Consider the following 17,332-nt stretch of genomic DNA (forward strand, 5'->3'; position numbering starts at 1 on the left):
TAACCCTCGAGAGGCTCTCTCTCCTCCTCCACCACATAGGGCTCACCTACTGCGAGTGCCCGTCGTGTGAATTAAACACAAAGTGAATGAGAGTCACCCACCTGGCCGGCGCATGTGGCTCAGTGGCTGAGTGTCAGCCTATGAACCAGGAGGTCACAGTTTGATTCCCAGTCAGGGCACAGGCCCAGGCTGTGGGCTCGATCCCCAGGGTAGGGCGTGCAGGAGGCAGCCAATCAATGATTCTTTCTCATCATTGATGTTTCTGTCTCTCTCCCTCTCTGAAATCAACAAAAATATATTAAAAACAAGCAAACAGACAAACAATGACCAAGTGCGGAGCGCTGGGCCAGCGCGATTTCGCCTGAGCCCTGGGCCCTGCGTGACTGATGCTGAGGAAGTCCTCAGACCTGGCAATGGCTTCCTCCGAAAAGCTACTCTTCTCAGGAGAGACCCGTGATGACCCCGTTTACCCACAAGGCCAGGCACTGGCCTCCAATTCCCCTGCTCTGCTCCCAGAAGCCGGGCGGGCCCGGCGGTTCCCACAGGCCGTCAGAAAGTGCTCCCTCACCTGCCTTGATCACACACCAGCCAAGGTTCCTCTTCAGACAGGGCTGTTGTTTTATGTGGTAACTGGATTTGCAATCAGACAGTAAGAACTTACATTTTTAAAAGATTTTATAAAACTGATCTTCAGAGAGAGAAGAAGGGAGAAGGAGAGAGAGAGAGAGAGAAAGAAACATCCACATGAGAGTGAAACATTGATCAGCTGCCTCCTGCATGTCCCCTACCGGGGACTGAGCCTGCAACACAGACATGTGCCCTGAGCGGGAATCCAACTGGCAACCTTTCGGTGCATGGGACGACACCCAGCCAACCGACCCAAGTTGAATACATTTTAACTTTCATTTTTATTAATGACTGGAGGCCCGGTTCTGCACCGGTGAGTTCCCTCAGCCTGGCCTGCGGGGATCAGGCTGAAACCAGCTCTCCGACATCCCCCGAGGGGTCCTGGATTTCAAGAGGGTTCAGGCCAGGCCAAGGGACCCCACTGGTGCACAACCGGGGCTGGGAAGGGACCGTGGGAGGGCTCCAGGGCGTGTCCGGCCGGTCTGGCCCAGTTCCGATCGGCTGGACCCCAGCAGCAAGCTCACCTACTGGCCAAAGCATCTGCCCCCTGGTGGTCATAGCGACTGGTCGAACGGTCAAACGAACGGTCAGACGCTTAGCGTATCAGGCTTTGACTCTGTAGGATGCCACAGTGCATAGATGTGCACAGGTGAAAGTGTTACCATGCCCACAACCACTGACTTTTCTCCAGGTGGTAATTATTCTGTTACAAATATATATTACATTGTAGATGTTACAGTTGCAAATAGAAAGTTTTTCCAATGGTTATGAAGACGGTGAATCAGCATACAGTAAGACAGCGGGGTTTCACTGCGTACTGTGTGCCATCCAATAATTAGGTCCTTTGTTGGGGAGGCCCGGTGTCCTGAACCCGCCGTAATTGATCTAAGCCGTATGTGTGACCTGGCCCTGCTCCTGGGGGAACAATTAGTTATGCTACAATTTCATAAACAATGAAGCCTCCAGAACATGTCGCCGTCTCCATTCAATGTGTCCCCTAATTGGCTGCTCCCCGAAAGGCTGATTAGTCTGACGGAGGGCTGCCTGGCTGACCTCTAACTCAGCCTGGAACTGAACTCGTAGCCTCTGCCACCACATGCCAAGCACGGGGTTCTGCCAGGGCGCCCCAGCCCAGCACAGGGCACGGCCGCCCATGCAGCGACTCGGGCCAGGGGACCCACAATTGCTCTTGGGGGCAGCGGCCAGGCCTTCTGGAGTCACTGCCCCAGCACCTGGCAGAGCGGGCACTTACTAAACATTCAATGAGTTCATTATAGGTTGACAGTCTGGATGTGGGTCCCTACTAACCCTCTGTCTGTCTGATTTTAATGCTGAAAGGCTCGGATTCTGTAGTTGCACCCGAATGAAGGTTAGTTAGAAAAAGACTGTGGAGCAAAACCACTAGTCCCTTAATTATGTGTTTTTTCCTCCTAATTTCCCTTGATTTCTGTGCAGCCAGCAGAGACACCCGGGGCGGGCAGCTCTGGGCAAGCCCACTGCAGCATCTGAAATACACCTGCGATCGAGGTGGCCTCGCTGTCTTTGTGTTTGGGCCACGGCTTATATTTTCCACATGGATGTGAGTTCCCCCTTTCACCAGGGACAAAGTGCGTGTGGAAATAGATCACACGTGCGGGGCTGCCAAGCGCGTGCTGGGCCAGTGCCTGCTCAGCAGGGTCCAGCGGGCCCTCCTGCTTCCCTCGGGGCACCTCCTGCTTTCTCCTGTGACACTTTCCAAACTAGACCTCAGCCCAGTTCCCTTCGAGTTGGATTCCCGGGAAGAGGGGATGTGCCTGAAACCTCCACACCTCACTCCCGTCTCCATTCTCAACGCACTGCCCGACGCAGTGTCACGTGCAAAACACACAACTGCGCTGAGTCAATGGAAGCAGTAGAGCAAATGCACAGGGTCCCGCCTGTTGCTGCTTTATGGTGAGGAAGCCAGACAATAGAAAGCGCTCCCTGGCGCGAGAGGCAGAGAACTGCACAACATTAAGCATCTGCCTACCCCAGCGGCCCACTTGGGAGCCCTGCTGGCTGGGTCCTGGGCTGCACTTCCCCCCGGGGTCTGCTGTGCGTCAGTACCTGTCCTGTCGCCTCCCAGCGGCGGTTGGGGGCTGGGAGGTTCCTCCCACTTTCTTGTTAGACTAAAAGTTGTTTTAAAAGTATGTCTGTTGGACTTCAGGTAAGACCCATTTATGCTGAAATAGGAGGGTATTTGCTGTAAATAGACCCAGCGCAGTCCCTCCTGTTCACCGGGACAGATGTGCCCCCGCTGTCATCACGGGTCCCCCGATGATCACACGCATGTGTAACGCTCCTTTCACATCACTTCTTTTTCTTGAAATGCACTTTATGATTTCACAGACCAGATCAAACCCTGGGGTAAATCTCAGACTTGCTAAAAGTAATTCCCTTGGCTCCATTATGGTCCCTTTTTACTCTGCTTCTCCGCGGCCCCAGCCTGCAGCCAACACAGGCACATACCCCAACCTAAACCCCAGCCTGCAGCCAACACAGGCATATCACCCAACCTAAACCCCAGCCTGCAGCCAACACAGGCATATCACCCAACCTAAACCCCAGCCTGCAGCCAACACAGGCACATCCCCCAACCTAAACCCCAGCCTGCAGCCAACACAGGCATATCACCCAACCTAAACCCCAACCTGCAGCCAACACAGGCATATCACCCAATCTAAACCCAAACCTGCAGCCAACATAGGCACATACCCCCAACCTAAACCCCAGCCTGCAGCCAACATAGGCACATCCCCCAACCTAAACCCCAGCCTGCAGCCAACACAGGCATATCACCCAACCTAAACCCCAGCCTGCAGCCAACACAGGCATATCACCCAACCTAAACCCCAGCCTGCAGCCAACACAGGCATATCACCCAATCTAAACCCAAACCTGCAGCCAACATAGGCACATACCCCCAACCTAAACCCCAGCCTGCAGCCAACATAGGCACATCCCCCAACCTAAACCCCAGCCTGCAGCCAACACAGGCACATCCCCCAACCTAAACCCCAGCCTGCAGCCAACACAGGCATATCACCCAACCTAAACCCCAGCCTGCAGCCAACACAGGCATATCACCCAACCTAAACCCCAGCCTGCAGCCAACATAGGCACATACCCCCAACCTACACCCCAGCCTGCAGCCAACATAGGCACATACACCCAACCTAAACCCCAGCCTGCAGCCAACATAGGCACATACCCCCAACCTAAACCTCAGCCTGCAGCCAACACAGGCATATCACCCAACCTAAACCCCAGCTTGCAGCCAACATAGGCATATTCCCCCCGAACCTAAACCCAAACCTGCAGCCAACACAGGCATATCGCCCAACCTAAACCCCAGCCTGCAGCCAACATAGGCATGTGCCACCTCCTTTCCACGCAGCCCCACTGGCCCAGGATCAGAAAATCAGCAACTGAGCAGTGGCTATATATATATTAGAGGCCCAGGGCATGAAATTCGTGCATGGGAGGAGGGGTCCCCTCAGCCTAGCTTGCACCCTCTCCAATCTGGGACCCCTCAGGGGATGTCCGACTGCCAGTTTGGGCCTGATCCCAGGGATTGGACCTAAACCAGCAGTTGGACATCCCTCTCACAATCCTGGACCACTGGCTCCTAATCTCTCACCTGCCTGCCTGCCTGGTTGCCCCTAACTGCCCTCCCCTTGTGGCCTGATAGCCCTCAACTGCCCCCCTGCTGGCCTGGTCACCCCAACTGTCCCCCCTGCTGGATTGGTCACCCCAACTGGCCCCCCTGCTGGCCCGGTCACCCCCAACTGCCCCCCCCCCCCCGCCAGACTGGTCGTCCCACGCAGCCTGCTTGTTCAGTCATTTGGTCATCCCTCACTAGCCCCCCTGCTGGCCTGGTCATGGGCAGCCATCTTGTGAGGGCATGATGGTCAATTTGCATATTACCTCTTTATTATATAGGATATTCCTTTTAATTGATTTCAGAGATGAAGGAAGAAGGAGAGAGAGAAACACCAATGATGAGAGAGAATCATTGATTGGCTGCCTCCTGCATGCCCTCCACTGGGGATACAGCCCACAACCCAGGCATGTGCCCTGACTGGGAATTGAACCCTGACCTCCTGGTTCATAGGTTGCCACTCAACCACTGAGCCATGCCGGCTGGGCCAGTGGCACATCTTAATGCCATCCTGAATGCTACAATCTACAACTCCCCATAATTAAATCGTCCCAGCCCAGTAATTACTCTGCTCCCCGCCTCGCCCCACCTCTGCGTGTTCACACCCTGGACTAAATTTAATTCCACCTGTAATTCTTTCCCCAGAAATAACCCTCCCTCACACCCTTAACTCTGCATGGAGTCCCTCACCTCTCGTGTTAATTCCGTTTTTACCTCGAATGACTTAGTGACATTTACTGTTTCTCCAGGTGCTGTGTAAATCCTGTGAGAGTAATTAGGACCCGCATTTGATTCATCATTTTTCCCACATGAGGAAGGGCTTCTCAATAAATAATCGGGGAACTAAAGCTGATTTTACCCCCAAATCAAATGGCACTAGTCAACCTGGTTTTTATGGATTTTGTCTGCTGCAGAAATTATTGCCTCATATTAAACCTAGGAGTAAAAAGACTCTCATTTAAATTTATTAAGTTTCCAACCACAAATCTCTAAGCATTGCTGGTTGTGGTGGAAACTGTCTGGTGCTGCTCCGTTGATGGTAATTTAACCTACTATCCACTTCTAAACGGTAAGCGGCCCAGTTCAATGAGATACCAGCAACTCTGAGCATGAGCGGGCGTGCAGTGACGCCTCCAGGAGGCGACCCGGGCAAAATTAACACCCACGGGGCCCACGCGAGGGGCGGCCTGAGCTACCCCGCCGCGTGTCCCTGCTATCTCTGTTCGCTCACAGCTGGAGTACCTTCTTGCGGGGCGGGGAGGGGTCGATGGCAAAACAAATAAAACATCTATGTAACGACTTTGAAATGGCTAATCCAGAGAAGTGCAGACTGCCGCCGGCCTGGGATGTGGAGAGCAGAGAGGAGGAGCTGAAAATGAAGGCCAGAAGTGGGTCTGGAAGGAGGCTGTCAGGGTAGATAGGGTAGAGAGAGAGATGGATGGTAATTCAGGAGCAGAAATAACAAAATATATACGCCATGGCATTTCAAGAATGGAGGGGAGGAGGTAAAGGAGGAGAAGCTAAGTTAAAAAAACAGTGGCTCAGGGGGTGAGCATTAACCTATGAACCAGGAGGTCACGGTTCCACTCCCGGGTAGGGCACATGCCAGGGTTGTGGGCTCCATCCGCAGCGGGACAGGGGAGCGGACCAATAATCTCTGTCATCATTGATGCTTCTCTCTCTCTTTCCCTCTCCCTTTCTCTCTGAAATCAATTAAAAAATTTAAAAAAAACCATGCGCGGCGGGTCCGGGTGCTGAGGTACACGGGCGATCTGTCGCCCACAGAAATAACAAACCCGGGAGCGGGCCGGGCTCGCCAAGAAAGGCAGGTCCGCGGCCGCTGTGGCCACGGCGCACTGGGAGGCTGCGCTCCCCACGGGGAGGTATCCGCAGGCGGAGCCGCGCCCCACACAGTGGCTCCTGGACCTGCCCCCTCCCCCCTGTAACTATGTGACTGTGTGTTACGTGTCCCTCGTTTCATGTAATTATGTGTCAATGCCTGGTTTGGACAGAGGCTGCAGCTGGGTCCAGGAGGGTCCATGTTTGCTCACACTTCCTGTCTAGTGTCACTACAGTCGCGCAGTGCTCAGCAGATCCGACCTGGTGGCCCTCAGGGCCCAGAGCCAAAACTATCAGTCCACTGGCCTTCAAGAGATCTAAGCCAGTGATATGTCACAACATGGAACACCCCGAGAAGCCCACCTGCTCCCCCCAATCATGGAACACTTGGAGAAGCCCACCTGTTCCCCGCCCCCAATCATGAAACACCTGGAGAAGTCCACCTGTTCCCCGCCCCCAATCATGAAACACCTGGAGAAGTCCACCTGTTCCCCGCCCCCAATCATGAAACATCTGGAGAAGCCCACCTGTTCCCCGCCCCCAATCATGAAACACCTGGAGAAGCCCACCTGTTCCCCGCCCCCAATCATGAAACACCTGGAGAAGTCCACCTGTTCCCCGCCCCCAATCATGAAACACCTGGAGAAGTCCACCTGTTCCCCGCTCCCAATCATGAAACACCTGGAGAAGCCCACCTGTTCCCTGCTCCCAATCATGAAACACCTGGAGAAGTCCACCTGCCCCCAATCATGAAACACCCCGAGAAGTCCACCTGCCCCCCAACCCTAAAACAGTGCTTCCTCTGAGGTCAGGCCTGACCAGCTCAGACATGTCGCTCGGAAAGGGCACGTACGTCAGGTCTGAGCACTAAGGCTGGTGCTCAAGGGGGAGCCGTTTGCACGAGTGCCGACAGGAGTGCATGAAGAGGAGAGAAACGGCCCTGGCCGGTGTGGCTCAGTGGGTAGAGCATCGGCCTGGGGACTGAAAGGTCCCGGGTTCAATTCCGGTCATGGGCATGTACCTCGGTTGCAGACTCCTCCCCCACCTGGGCCCTGATCAGGGCTCGTGCAGGAGGCAACCAATTGTTATGTTTCGATGTTTCTGTCTTTCCCTCTCTCTTCCACTGGCTCTAAAAATTCAATGGAAAAATATCCTCGGGTGAGGATTAAAAAACAAAAGAAAAGAGAAAGCATTCCATGAACGGAAGATCATCTCAGTACATGGAGTTTCACACACAGCATTTCTCTCTTGCCCCCAAAGCTGAAAGTGTAGGGTCAGCATCGAGTCCATATCAAGCCGCCCTGTGCCCACCGCCGGGCCAGAGGGCCACGCCCCGCCAGCCTCCCCCTCCCCCCCGCCCAGTCTGTTGCCTGGCACCAGCAGGAACGCCTTTTCTGAGAACTGGTGAAGTGCACCATTAGCCTTTACACCGGCTGGCGCCTGAAACCCACACGCTCAACATGCTCAGCAGAGATGCCTCCTTCGGCATCTGAGAGCAGTGGGTTTCTGAGCAGCCTGCTTCTCACATTAGAAATACTGGCAGTGGACGCTGCTCTCCGTTAGACAAAGAAATGACCATCTGTCTTCCCCTGCTCACATCAAAGCTGACATCGCAAAAGGATGTTGGAGATTTTATTTCATATCCTTTACTTCATGCACTTACTCATACACAACAGCGTATTAATTATAGATTCATCATCTACTAGAATATGCACCACATGCTCACTCATACACAACGGAGTATTAATTATAGATTCAGCGTCTACTAGGCTACGCACCATGTGCTCACTCACACACAGCAGAGTATTAATTGTAGACTGATTAGCTAGTAGGCTCTGAACTATCTGAAGACGGACAGCGATATGATTGTCTACCGCACATCAAGCACACAGAGGCTGTTGGGTATGGTTATCATTTTATGAAGGTTTCCAGGAGCCAAGCTTCAGGTCATAATGACTCAATGAGAGGGTCCCAACAGAGTTGACTGAAAAGGTTCTGTAAGTCTGACTGAACTCCTAGCAGGATGACGTCTAGAGATAGTAACTATGAACTCTCAAGCTCTGAACAAATTATAAAAACCAACTATCTGAAGCCCGTGGAGAACGATCAGAAACCAGAAAATTCTGGAAGAGAGTCAGACTTGGGAGAAGGGGATGGCCTGGGAGAATTCACTGATTTCAGAATGTTCAGCCTCAACAGCAAGGTTTCAGGCAACGACAGCGTTGAGATGTCGGGAGGAACACTAGAAAAGACAAGAGGCAGAGCTGAGGAGCCCCCAATTCCATGGATAAAATCCAACAATACATAAAAGGATAGTATGTCATTCCTAGGTAAGGTTTAACCGAGGAATGCAAAGTTGGTTTAATTCAAACAACTCAATCAATAAAATTCACCATGTGGAAAATTCAAAGGAGTAACGTCCTGTGTTCGTTTCAACAGATGCAGAAATGGCATTCAAAACATTCACCGCCTCATCTGGATCAAACCTCTCAGCAAAACTGAAGTAGAAGGAGCTTCCTCTACCTCATAAAGGTCATCTAATAAAAACCTATGGCTGTTGCCATTCTTAATGGTAACATACTGAATGTTTCCTACATTGATTGGGATAAGGGAAGAATGCCTAATCTTCCCACTTGTATTCAAATATTATACTAGAGATGCTAGCCAATACAATAAAGCAAGCTAAATCCATAAAGAGCACACAAATTGGAAAAGAAGAAGTAATCTGTTTATACAGATGATATACTTATGTACATAGCATATCCTAAAGAATTATAAAGCAACTTACTAGAATTAACAAGTGAGTTAGCAAGGTAGCAGCATACAAGGTTAATATATAAAATTTTAATTAGAAGCAAAAAAAAAAGGAAAAGAATTCTAAATATCCATTTTACAAGTGTCAAAACATAAAACTTTTAGGAACAAGTTTAGCAAAAGACACATAATCCCTTTATCCTGAAAAGTATAAAATGCTATTGATAGAAAATTAACATCTAAATAAATGGAAAAGATATACCATGATCAAGGAAGGGCAGTCTCTGTATTTTTAAGATGTCAAATCTCCCTAACCTGATCAACAGATTCAATGCAACTGCAATCATAATCCCTACAGAATGTTTTGGGACAATTCATACAATACTTATTTAACTTACATAAAATTGCCAAGGATCTATATCCAAGAAATCCTGAGAAGGAAGGACAAAGTTGAAGGGACTACATGACCTAACTTGATGTCTTATTATAAAAAAGCTACCGTAATGAAGACAGTAAGGTAGTAGCATTAGGATCCATAAGAAGAAAGTGTGACAACAGACCCTCACTTCCACAGTCATCTGGCTCTCATCAGAGATGCACAATCATCGGGAAGGAAACATCTTTCAACAAATCGGACTGAAAAACTGAATATCTGTATGAAGAAAAAAAATGAATTTTGACCCTCTATCTCACACCATACACAAAAATTAATGTCAGATGCATCATAGACCTATGAGGAAATACAGGAGATTATCTTTATATTTAGCAAAGGACTTTAACATTTCCTTGAGCTCGGCAAAGATTTCTTAATTGGTAAAAGGTAACCATCAGAAAAGGAAATCCTGATACATCAGACGTCATCAAAATCGAAAACATCTGCTTCTCACAAGACTCCATTAAGAAGACAGCAGACAAGTCACGGACTGGCCCAAGTGTTCACAAATCCCATGTCTAACAAATATGTGTCCAGGATATATAAAAAGCTCCTACAATTCAATGGTAAGAAGGCATCCTTCCCATTTAGAAATAGACCAAAAACCTAAAAAGACACTTCACAACAGGAGATAAACGAACAGCCAATAAATACATGAACAAGCACACAAAATCGTTACTCATCAGGAAAATGCAAATTAACACCACAAGGAATGCCAGTAGCACTCCTGGCTGAAACTGAAGCGACTGATAACACCAAAAGGTGACGCAGACCTGGAGCAGTCACAATTGTGTGCACTGCCCCGGAGCTGTCACAGGGTGCAGCCACTTTGTGGGGGGAGGGGAGGAGTATGGCAATTTCTTGTAAAACTAAATGCACAGCCATGAGATGCCTAAGCATTTACTCAAAATAAATGAGAACATATGGTCACAAAGTGATTTGTATGAGAATGCGTGTGCAATTTGGTTTATAATAACCCACGCTGAAAACGGCCCGGGCAAACGGACGGCGTGCGGCATACTCAGGTAACGGATTAGTATTCAGCAATCCAAAGAAACCAGCGACTGAGATCTACAAAAGTGTGTGGGAATCGTGTACATGGACCCACAAAAGAAAGAAAAACAAGTAAAAACAGTACCAATTCGGGCCAAATCTAAGACCCAGATTTTAGCATTAGATACAAACTTTAAAGCACCTAATAGCACAGAATAATATTTGCATGAATGAAAAACAGACCCTTTTCTATAGAATGGATAACTAGAATAAACAGTATTTTGAACATTTATGTGCTAAACCTCCTGACTTCATTCCTAATCCAAAGCTCATCTTACAAATAAAGAAACTAAAGTAGAACGAAGTTAAATAAACCGTCCAGTCACATCGCCAGAGTGCCCGTAAGCATGCTTTTTAGGGCTCCATCCCTCAAACAGTGAAGACGGAGTCGCTAAGCTCCTGATCCCGTGTAAAAGTCTGTGCGTATTGGGGGTGGGGGGAGGGGGCTGTGCTAAGGGAATGACCCCACGGAAAATACCAAACAAAACAGAAACGTAACTCCCTGGCGGAAGCTCGCACGCCTGCAGTGGCCTCACTGTCTTACCTTAGGGAACTGTTTTACGGGAATTAACACTTTCTGTCCCAGCTTCATGTTCTTATTAATCACCACATCAATGTACTTCTCTTCGTCCTTTCCTTCTCCTTTTTGAAACTTTTCTATTTCTGTGGAGGAAAAAAGACAACCATGAAGCGTGACTTGGAACTCCAGGGGGCCGGGAGTTCTCGGCGGCTCTGTGGTGGCAAATGCAGAAATGCGGACTAGCAGACGGTACGTCTTATCGATCATTCATCGCCGGCACCGTGGGAAAGGCACGGACCGCGGCCCTAGCGAGCAGATCTCCGTTGCCCGTGCTAACGGAAGCTCACAAGCCAACACGGGCATCAGAAGTCCCTGGGACCTTCTGGAACCCGAGAGGAAGGCTGAGCAAATAGCACCCAGGAGCCAGGAAGGATTGTGGGTCCGGGTTACCAAGTGCTGACAGCCCTGGTCGGCGCCCTGCCCGGCTCTCCCAGGCCCCTCCCCTCAAGCACTGATTCTTCAGGTGCCTTCAAAGCCCCAGACAACCTGTCAGTCGCCCCACAAGCAACTCTCCCCTCCCCACCAGGGACAAGATCAAGGACAGGCCCCCGTCTTTGCTAACGCTCTTCTCTCTCCCTGCGATGCCATTTGCTGCACGATTTCAGTTCCACACATACTAGTATCTCCTTCCAGATCCAGCCGTGTCGGCTGCCACTCTTCATGCGCCTCCGGCCCTTTCCTCGCGGGACAGGAGTGGGAGATCGCTCCCTCCCGCCCTGACACTCACAAAGCACCTCACACACGGCTGTACTGGAGCTCCCTGCTGCAGACAGTGTGTCCCCCGCCCCCAGCCCCCCAAATTCATCTACAGAGATCCCAACCCCCCCCAAATATGATGGGATTTGGAGGTGGGCCTTTGGGAGGTGATAGGTCATGAGGGTGGAGCCCTCATGAATGAAATTAGTGCCCCCTGTGAGGACACGGCCAGAAGACTGCCATCTACGAACCTGGACGGCCCCCCACCTGACACCACACCTGCAGGTGTGTTCACCTAGGACGCGCAGCCTCCGATCCGTGAGAAATAGTTTTCAGCTGCCTACAGGCCAGCCCGTGTGGGAGTCTGTTACAGGAGCCTCCACTGACTAAGATGCTCTCCCAGCAGAACCTACATTTCTCTTAGGGAACATCTGTTTCTTCATGCAACAGACATCCACGACTAAGCACCTACTGTGTGCACGTTCCAGATCCTGGAAAACGTCAGTATAGTTTCCCCGAGTTATTGCATATGGCACTTGGCTGTGCAAGAGGCACACAACAGGTGCCTGGATGACTGCTGAATGGATGTGCATGTGGGCCAATTCCTCCACAGGCTGATGACAAGGTGCCCAGGCTCTGAGGAAAACGGTGAAGAAATACAAGGGGGTCACTGTGGTTGAGCTGCTAGAGGCGCGGGAGATGACTCTACCCTTGTTCTAAGTAGCCTGAGAGCTGCACCTTGTGAACTCTAGTTATGCCTGTAGATATAATGTGCGTGTACACACACACATACATGCATGTATAGACATATGTATATACATATGAACATCCATGTAAATCCCATGGATAAACCTCTGATTAGCCCCCGAAGGACTCAGGAAAGAATGTTCACATCTCCAGACCCTTGACAGTCATCATCCAGGCCGCGGGCATCGGTAAGACGGTCATCGCGGAGGACCGGACCTCAGGCACGTACGTTCTGCTATAAACACTCAGCTTTTCCTTCTCCTTCGGGCACTCCAAACTTCTTGGAGTTGTGTTTCTGATTTGCAAACCCTAAAACCCTTAAATACCATTAATTTCTAGCCAGAGCCTCCTGATTCATTTCCCCTTGGTGGACGGTTCAAAGAAGGGGACCTTTAAGCAGAGAGAAGGTACCAAAGATGGCATCAGTTGTACAAAGCGGCACAGATATTTATCCGTTTTGCTTGTGGAGCTTTCCTGACACAATTCAATCCTCCCGGGAGATGACAAACAGGAAGTTCAGAAAGGTCACTTTGCTGTAAGAAATGGCAAAGGGGGCCTTTGTCCCCAGGTGTGTCGGGCTGTAATGCAGCATGCAGCTACAGTCTCCCCCACCGTTACCCTATGTCCTGTCGGACAGGAAATATGCTTTCCATAGCACCTTCGCGCCAGTGGGAAACGTGTGTGAAGCGGGAGGCTTCCGTCACTGCTGACGGGCCCGGGGGACCTCGATGTCCTTCTCTTAGTAACTTCCCACGCCCTGACCCCTCACTCTGCTCATCAGCTCTGCACCCGGCCTGCCCCTGCTGTATCGGAGCTGAGCCTGATCCCTCCCACTCCGGGGGGAGGGCTGAGCCACGTCTTCCTGACCATTTTAACAAGTGTCAGAACCGTTGTCTCTTTAGCAACGCAGAGTAGAAACTCTAGATACAGGTGGGATGTCATGAAACATACATATGTGGTCTTTGAGCCCAGTTCCTGGCACAGAGCTCCGACAACCCTTGGGATTCCCTGCGCTGGGAGTGCCTTCTGCTCCTCACAGCAAACCCATCAGGCACACGTGAGTTCGTGCTCAGGAGGTGGGTTCTGGAGGAAGGGGGCCTGGTTGCCAGAAACGCCAGCCCGGTGACTAGCAGGCTGAACCCTCAGCGCCTGGCACGCCTGGCACCGCCGAGGAGGAGCAGAGCGAGACGCTGAGTTCAGTCCTCGGTGGACACGGATGCAGTCAGTCATGCCCACGTGATGGAAACTCCATAAAAACCCTTAAAAACCAGAGTGGGGACTGCTTCTGGAAATACCTTTAGCATAGTTAGAAGGGTCAACAAAATTTGGTACACTGAAACTCCCGAGAAAAAAAGAAAGAAGCTTTAATGTGCGTGTGCTTGTCAAAGTAGATTTCGCGACCTGTTTTCAAATAACAAAGCACTTCATGGTTATTGAGAACTTAGAACACATGCACAATTTGATATTCAATTCCATAATCAGAACGCAGAATGTTACTCCTCGCACCAGCCGGCATTTACCATTTGAAGTAACATGCAAAGTCATAAAGGTAAGGTTAAAAAATTAGGGGGAAGATAGGTATTTTACCATAGATTACATTAAAGTTTGAGATATGCCTATGATTTTAAAGAGGAAAATGAAAAGAAAATACCTGATTTGCAACAGCATGGATGGAACTGGAGAGCATTATGCTAAGCGATATAAGCCAGTCGGAGAAAGATAAATATCACATGATCTCACTCATATGTGGAATATAATGATCAACATAATTTGAGGAACAAGAATAGATCCAGAGACAAATGGCAGGGTAAGTAGGGGGGGGGGAGGGGGTTAGAGAGCAACCAAAGGACTTGTATGCATGCACATTAGCATAACCAATGGACGCAGACACTGGGGCGGTGGGGACTTGCCCCCGATGGGAATGGCTGGGGTGGGAATGGCGGGTCAATTGGCGGGTAAATTTTATGTAAAAATTTAAACAATAAAAAAAAAAGAAAATACATATTTAAAAAACCTGATTTCCCTTCTTGATAAATAGCCAACTTTGCAAACCACACCTTGCTAAATAAAATATGTTGCTACCTTAAGGAAGTTTGATTATGTGGAAATACACATTTCACTGGTTAAGATTTACTTTTTAAAAATGTTGAAGCCTGGGGTCCTAGTAGGAGAGCAGGTGGGTTTTCGTGCCCAGGGGCTGCCACCCCACACAGGGACTGAAGAAGCAGGGCCCTCCTTGGAGGCCCACAGCTCAGTTCCTGCAAGGCCTCTGTGCCCTCCAGCTACAAGTCACAACGTCCATCCTTTAGGCCCAGGTCCGGCAGCCATTGTGTATTTCCTACCTGACTGGGGATGGTGAGCCGTTCGCTGTTCCCATGAATCCCAATAAGACACAAGGCCAAAAAGTGGGGGTCTGTACCCAGGGCCAATGAAATCTTGTGAGCCAGCCCCTAACTGGGGGCTCCCTATTCCTGCCCCCACCACTCTGACCTTCCCTGTGGAACCGGGGGCTCAGCCATGTGGGTGTGCCCCCTCTGCTCCTTCCACCGTGGCCAGTGAAAGGCAAGGCAACCACAGACAGGATCCAATTTGTCACCAGACGGTTTACTACCCCAATGCCACCCCCGCCCCCAGCTCAGGAATCAGAAGCAACTGTGCGGTTAGGTTTTAGATCACACGGGGCCGTGGTTGGCAAACCGCGGCTCGTGAGCCACATGCGGCTCTTTGGCCCCCTGAGTGTGGCTCTTCCACAAAATACCACGTGTGGGCGCACACATACAGTGCGACTGAAACTCCGTGGCCCATGCGCAGAAGTCGGTATTTTGTGGAAGAGCCACACTCAAGGGGCCAAAGAGCCGCATGTGGCTCGCGAGCCGCAGTTTGCCGACCACTGCCGTAGGGGATTGAAATGGTTTCCAGACCACGATCCGAATTTCTGCCAGCCCGGAAATGAAGTCACTTCCAGCATCTCCTGTGCTCCGGCCTCGCCCAGCACGGGGCCTCCTAAGCCATGGCCACGTAGCTCTGCGGCCCGCCCGCCGACGTTACCACAATGCACCCGCCTGCCGAACGGCAGCCCATCGTCTTGGCACGTAAGGGAGTTTAGGTTCCAATATCAGCTGTAGAGCCTGCATCCATTTCCACTGAAACCGCTGGAGCCCGCGCACGGGATCGAGCACATGCAGAGGGGAATGCTCCCTGTGTCTCGGCCGCTCTGCTTCTACGACTGTTCCCTGCAGACACAGGGCTGGGCGGGACGAGACACGCCACGCGCAGCGTCACCCACGGCCGTGTCTTCATTAGCACACGCCGAAGCCTCTGCGAGTCCACGGAGGCCGGGGACGTGAGCGAGGGCGCAGCCCTTCGGGGAGCGCGCGGCCACGTCACAAGCTCAGGAAACGATGTTCTGATCGGGAAAGACACCGGTCTCCACCCCAGACACTGTTCACACTGGGCCATCCAAGGGGGGTTTCCTTCAAGGCCCGCATGTATGTTCAGGTGTGGACGCCTGAAACAGTAGCAGCACACACCAGAGGCGGTGTTGCCCGAGGCATGAAGCATGAAGGGGCAGGAGTGGGGGACAGGCAGAGACAGACAGACAGACAGACTATATGGCCAGGACAGGGGTTAGCCTCCCACAGACAGGGAGCCAAGAGAACAAGAACGCACACCCTGGTCTCACTGCCCCCTCCTACCGGCCTCCCGCCGGTGACCTCCCCAGGGTGGGTAGCGGGAGGGGGTGCCCAGACCTGCGCACCCCCACAGGCCTCCTGACACAGAGCAGGGAGACGGGAGGAAGAGGACCCGGGAAAACAACAGCAGCCCCCAGTCCTGCCTTTGGTGGAGGGGGGACTCCCCAGAAAGAGGCTCTGGTGCCTGCTTTCCATCCAAGAGTCCCCATGCGAGGCTGCCACGTGGACTATCACACAGCAAAGTACAGGCAGGAGGGGAAGCCGGGCTGGAACCCGGACTGCACCGGAAGTCATCAGGTGATTACCAGGTGACTTTGCTGACGATGGTCCCCCAAGTAGAGGGCTGGGTGCCTGACTCAAAGCCTCTCTCCTCTCAGCCATCGACGACCGATCACCCCACTTAGCGACCACAGCCCCTGAAGATCCAAATGGGAGGAACATGCCACAGGTTACACCGGCGGTTCTCAACCTGTGAGTCGCAACCCCTTTGGCGGTCGAATGACCCTTTCACAGGGGTCGCCTAAGACCATCCTGCATATCAGATATTTACATGATGATTCATAACAGTAGCAACATGACAGTTATGAAGTAGCAACGAAAATAATGTTATGGTTGGGTCACAACATGAGGAACTGTATTTAAAGGGCCAGACGGTTGAGAACCGCTGGGCTATTAGACAGTTTGTAATTGGCCGGACGCAGCACGAAATGAGAGGCCCCCGAAGAGTGAGAACACCTCCTCGCTCTACACTCCCAAATCTGTTTCAAAATAACACGGCAGCCCAGTCGGGGGACTCAAACTGATCACAGATGAGAGAGAGAGAGAGAGAGAGAGAGAGAGAGGAGAGGAGAGAGAGGAGAGAGGAGAGAGAGAGAGAGAGAGAGAGAGAGAGAGAGAGAGAGAGAGTGTGTGTGTGTGCTGGCAGCCATCGTAAACTCTATTTGACAGATTACTAACATGCTCCCGGGGCAGCTGGTCGGAAAGGACGTTTTTTAACCTCCAAGAGGACAGCTGCATTCACTAAGGAACTGTTTTATTGAAGCAATCCAAACCTACCTGAACACCTATTAGATTCAAGTCGGAGCTGAAGACACTGAAACTGCCCAGACTAGACTGAGGCCCATAGCTCACGGCCGTACCAATGCCCTTCTATGAACAGGAAAACATGGCAGAGGGGAGATGAGTATTGGTCCTAATAAGGACCGATCAGCTCATCGTAAACACACATACAT

The 17,332-nt window shown here is 51.1% G+C and overlaps 1 protein-coding gene across 4 annotated transcripts in view; it reads right to left on the bottom strand.

Moving 5' to 3' along the window:
- Window positions 1–17,332, bottom strand: part of KHDRBS3 (KH RNA binding domain containing, signal transduction associated 3) — a 276,012-nt gene that overhangs the window by 43,059 nt on the left and 215,621 nt on the right. For all 4 annotated transcript variants that reach the window (XM_036337605.1, XM_036337602.1, XM_036337604.1 and 1 more), the window contains one exon: window positions 10,930–11,048. In XM_036337605.1, the coding sequence (XP_036193498.1) occupies window positions 10,930–10,977 (48 nt within the window). In that variant the 5' untranslated portion in view covers window positions 10,978–11,048. The remainder of the gene's footprint in view (window positions 1–10,929; window positions 11,049–17,332) is intronic.

This window comes from Myotis myotis, unplaced genomic scaffold (assembly GCF_014108235.1).
Source record: "Myotis myotis isolate mMyoMyo1 unplaced genomic scaffold, mMyoMyo1.p scaffold_m19_p_16, whole genome shotgun sequence".
NCBI classification, from domain to species: domain Eukaryota; kingdom Metazoa; phylum Chordata; class Mammalia; order Chiroptera; family Vespertilionidae; genus Myotis; species Myotis myotis.